Source organism: Pipra filicauda, unplaced genomic scaffold (assembly GCF_003945595.2).
Source record: "Pipra filicauda isolate LSUMZ 115617 unplaced genomic scaffold, ASM394559v2 scaffold1734_size4562_pilon, whole genome shotgun sequence".
Lineage (NCBI taxonomy): Eukaryota > Metazoa > Chordata > Aves > Passeriformes > Pipridae > Pipra > Pipra filicauda.
The window spans coordinates 1-4558 of record NW_024104245.1 but is presented as its reverse complement, the minus strand read 5'-3'; the positions used below and the strand labels follow the sequence as shown (position 1 = coordinate 4558).

The 4558-nt window shown below is 64.0% G+C and overlaps 1 protein-coding gene across 1 annotated transcript; it reads left to right on the top strand.

Annotated features, from left to right (window-relative positions):
* Positions 1-1167: 1167 nt before the first annotated feature.
* LOC120322952 (GABA type A receptor-associated protein) lies at positions 1168-4208 on the top strand. Its single transcript, XM_039379714.1, has 4 exons — positions 1168-1351; positions 2305-2383; positions 3218-3336; positions 3990-4208. Exons 1-4 carry the CDS (start codon positions 1262-1264, stop codon positions 4053-4055), a joined length of 354 nt encoding a protein of 117 aa, XP_039235648.1. The 5' UTR covers positions 1168-1261; the 3' UTR covers positions 4056-4208.
* The last annotated feature ends 350 nt before the right edge of the window (positions 4209-4558 follow it).

The following is a 4558-nucleotide window of genomic DNA, read 5'->3' as shown; positions in this document are numbered from 1 at the left end:
CCCCCGTCCGGGGACAGAGACCCTCCTGAGACCCCCCCGACAACCCCCCCCGGGCACCGGGACACCAAAAATCCCATCGCCGGCACGAACTGGGAGCTCTTAGGAGGGGAGCGGGATGAACTGGGAAAGGTCTGTGAGGGACCGGGAGCCCTTAGGAAGGGACTGGTGTGAACTGGGAGCCCTTAGAGGGGAGGACTGGGGGAACTGGGATAAACCGGGAGCTGTTACGAGGGGTTCGGCTCCTTCCGCAACTTGCGTAGCGCTGAGGGCAGCGGCGTTAGGAGGGAACTGGGATGAAGTGGGAGCCCTCCGGAAGGGACTGGGAAGTACTGGGATGAACTGGGAGCCCTCAGGAAGGGACTGGGAGGCACTGGGATGAACTGGGAGCCCTCAGGAAGGATCCGGGGCCCTTCCGCCATTTGCGTAGCGCTGAGGGCGGGGCGTTCGCGCCATTTGCCGGTCCTTACGCAGTTTGCGTAACCCCGCCCATTGCCATCCCTGGCTCCCCTTACGCCGTTTGCGTAGCGCTGAGGGCAGTGGAAGAGCCCCTTACGCCGTTTGCGTAGCGCTGAGAGCAGCGGCGCTAGGAGCGGACTGGGAGCCCTTAGGAGGGAACTGGGAGCTACTGGGAACCCTTAGGGAGGGACTGGAAGGTACTGGGATAAACTGGGAGCCCTTAGGGAGTTACTTGGATAAACTGGGAGCTCTTAGGAGGGGACCGGGTCCTTACGCCGGTTGCGTAGCGCTGAGGGCAGCGGCGTTAGGAGGGGACTGGGACGGACTGGAAGCCTTAGGAGGGAACTGGGATGATCTGGAAGCCCTTAGGGAGGGACTGGGATAAACTGGGAGCCCTTAGGGAGGGACTGGGATGATCCGGGAAAGCTCCGCGAGCCCTCAGGAAGCCACCGCGGCCCTCCCGCCATTTGCGTAGCGCTGAGGGCAGGGCCCTCCCTCCTTCGCGCCATTTGCGTAGCCCTACGCAATTTACGCAACCCCTTCCATTGCCGTTACCGGCGTTCCCCTTACGCCGTTTGCGTAGCACCGCCCCCCTTGCGCAATTTGCGTAGCACCGCCCCGTTGCCTCCCGCGGCGCCGCCTTACGCCGTTTGCGTATCCCTGCGCCGTTTGCGCAGCGCGGCGGGGGCGGGCCCGTATCCCTGCGCCGCCGCCGCCGCCGCCGAAGCCTCCGGTCCCGGCCCGGTCCCGGTCCCGGTTCGGCCCCGACCAGGCCCCGGCCCCCGGCGCCGGCCCCGACCCGGCCATGAAGTTCCTGTACAAGGAGGAGCATCCGTTCGAGAAGCGCCGCTGCGAAGGCGAGAAGATCCGCAAGAAGTACCCGGACCGAGTCCCGGTGAGGGCGGGGCGGGCGGGGAGCGACCCCCCCCTTCCCTCACAACCCACCCCCCCCCACCGGTGTGGGGAACCCCCTGGGATACCCCCTCGGATTACCACACCTGGGAAACCCCCGCGCGAAAATCAGCGCATCGTCGGGCGAAAACCTTGGAAGCGCTGTGAGCCCCCCCGGGGTGGGAAACCGGAAGCGTCCGGGGACCCCCCCCCGGAACGGAGCGAGACCCCAATTTGGGGACACCTCCCTTTGGGGACCCCCCCCTTTGGGGACCCCCCGGCATCGGTCAGAGACCCCCCCCGGGACCCCCCCCCGCGCTTACCCGGGGACCACCGGGGGAACCCCCAAAGGAACCCGAATGGACCGAATACCCCCCGGGACCCCCATCAGGAACCCCCTGGGGACCCCCCAAAGTGTCTCCGGACCCCCCCGGGACCCTCCCCGCAGTCGAAAAAGAACCCCCCAGGAAACACCTTAGGACCCCCAATTGGCGACCCCCCCTTGGGGACCCCCCCGGGATCGACCAAGAACCCCCCCCGGGACCCCCCTTGGGGACCCCCTGGAACCGTTTGGGGAACCCCCAAAAAACCCACCCTGGGACCCCCCAGAGAATCCTCAACCCCCCCCCAATAAACCCTCCTGGGACCCCCAAGACCCCCCTGAGATCCCCAAAACCACCCCAGGCCCCCCCGAAATCCATCTGGGACCCCCCTGGAGCCCCCCCAAACCCATCCCAGGACCCCCAAAACCCCCCTGGAACCCCCAAAACAACCCCCTGGTGACCCCCCCCAAACCCTCTGAGACCCCCAAAACCACCCCAAGGAGCCTCAAAATCCCCTCTGGGACCCCCAACCCCCCCCTTGGGACCCCCAAAACCACCCCAAGGAGCCTCAAAATCCCCTCTGGGACCCCCAAACCCCCCCGGGACCCCCCAAATCCCCCCCTTTTTCCTCCAGGTGATCGTGGAAAAGGCGCCCAAGGCCCGAATTGGGGACCTGGACAAGAAGAAATATTTGGTGCCCTCGGACCTCACAGGTTTGGGGGGGTCCTGGGGGGCTTTGGGGGGGTCCTGGGTAGGATTTGGGGGGTCCTGGGACCACCTGTGCAAAAAAAAGTGGGGTTTTTTTGGGGTGAATAAACCCCAAAACGGAGATAAACCCAAAAAACCTTAAAATTGGGGGGCCAGACCCCCCCAAAAAGACCCCCCAGGATTGGGGTCCAGCCCCAAAGACCCCCCAAATGGGGGGGTCCAGGCCCAAATAAAGCCCCAAACCAGGATAAAAACCCCCCCAAAATTTGGGGTTCAGACCCTCAGACCCTCCAAAATGGGGTCAAACCCCCTCCCCCCAAAAAAAAATTGGGATCCAGCCCTTCAGAGCCCTCCAAAAACCCCCAAAATTGGGGTCCAACCCCCTCAAAATTGGGGTCCAACCCCCCAAAGCCCCCTAAAATTGGGGTCCAACCCCCCTAAATTGGGGTCCAACCCCCCAAAGCCCCCCAAAATTGGGATCCAACCCCCCCAAAATTGGGGTCCAGCCCCTCAGACCGCTCCAAAGACCCCCCCAAAATTGGGGATTCCACTCAGTGCCCTCGGACCCGGCGGGTTTGGGGGGGTCCTGGGAGGTCTGGGGGGGGTCCTGGGGGGTCTCAGGAGGGTCTGGGGGGTCTCAAGGGGGTCTGGGGGGATTCAGGGGGGTCCAGGGGGGTCTCTGAGTGTTTCCCCCCCCAAAGTGGGGCAGTTTTAGTTCCTGACCCCAAAAAAGGCTCCACTTGGTGCCCTCGGACCTGGCGGGTTTGGGGGGGTCTGGGGGGTCTCAGGGGGGTCTGGGGGGGTCCGGGGGGGTCTCTGAGTGTCCCCCCCCCCCAAAGTGGGGCAGTTTTATTTCCTGATCAGGAAGAGGATCCACCTGAGGGCCGAGGACGCCCTTTTCTTCTTCGTCAACAACGTGATCCCCCCCACCAGCGCCACCATGGGGCAGCTCTACCAGGTCGGGGGGGGGGCAAAAATACCCCGGGGGGGGGTAAAAAGTGATAGGGGGGCCAAAAAAAAGGGGGGAAGGAAAAAGGGTGAAAAAGGGGGGAAAAGGGGGGGGGAAAAGGGGGGGAAAAAGGTGGGAAAGGAGGGGGGGGAAAAGGTCCGGGGGGGGGTAAAAAATATTGTGAGGGGGGTAAAAATTAAAGGGGGGGTTTAAAGTTATGAAGGGGAAGAAAAAAAGTGGGAAAGGGGGGGGAAAAAGGTGGGAAAGGGGGGGGGAAAAGTGCCCCGGGGGGTAAAAAATATTGGGAGGGGGCCCCAAAATATTGGGGGTGGTCGCTGGGGGGGGGGGTTGATCTTGGGGACCCCCCAGGACATTATTTTTGGGAGGGGGACCTTGAGGGGGTTTCTCCATCCCAGGGATCCCCCAGAACTTTTGGGGGGGTCCTTGGTGGTCTCGGGGGGGGATTTTAAGACCCTCCAGGACCTTTATTTTTGGGGTGGGGGTGTTATTTCACCCCTGGAGACCCTTTTGGGTGGGTGAGGGGTGTTTGGGGGGGGGGTTATTGATCCCAGGGCCCCCTCCCTTTATTCCAGGGGGGGTCTGGGGGTTTGAAGACCCCCCCAAATCCCCCCTTTTCCTTCCCCCCCCCCCCCCCCCCCCAGGAACACCACGAGGAGGATTTCTTCCTGTACATCGCCTACAGCGACGAGAGCGTCTACGGGGCCTGACGCCCCCTCCCCAAACCCCTTCCCCCCCCCTCAAAAAAAAACCCCTCCCCGACCCCTCCAATTCCCCCCTAAAACTCCCTTTTTCCCCCCTCCCTCCCCCTTCGCGACCCCTCCCCAAAATAAACGAGACGGAGCCGCCTCAGCGCGCCGGAAGTGGGCGTGGTTTGTGCTGCGGCGCATGCGCGGCGCGGCGCGGTTGGGCGTGGTTTGTGCGGCTGCGCGACGCGGTTGGGCGTGGTTTATGTAATTGCGCATGCGCGGCGCGACGGGGAGAAAGGGCGTGGTTTGAGAAGCGCATGCGCGATGTGGGTTTTTAAGCCAGGAGCGGGGGCGTGGTTTAAAGGCGCGGGAGGAGGGGCCGCGCGTGCGCCGTTGGGAGAAGTGGGCGGGGTTTTAGCGGGGGAGTGGGCGGGGCGGGACGAGGCGGCACCGGACGGAGCCACCACGGAGGGAAAGGCGGGGGGGGGAGGGAGGGAGGGAGGGTTGGGGGTGGAAACCAAAAC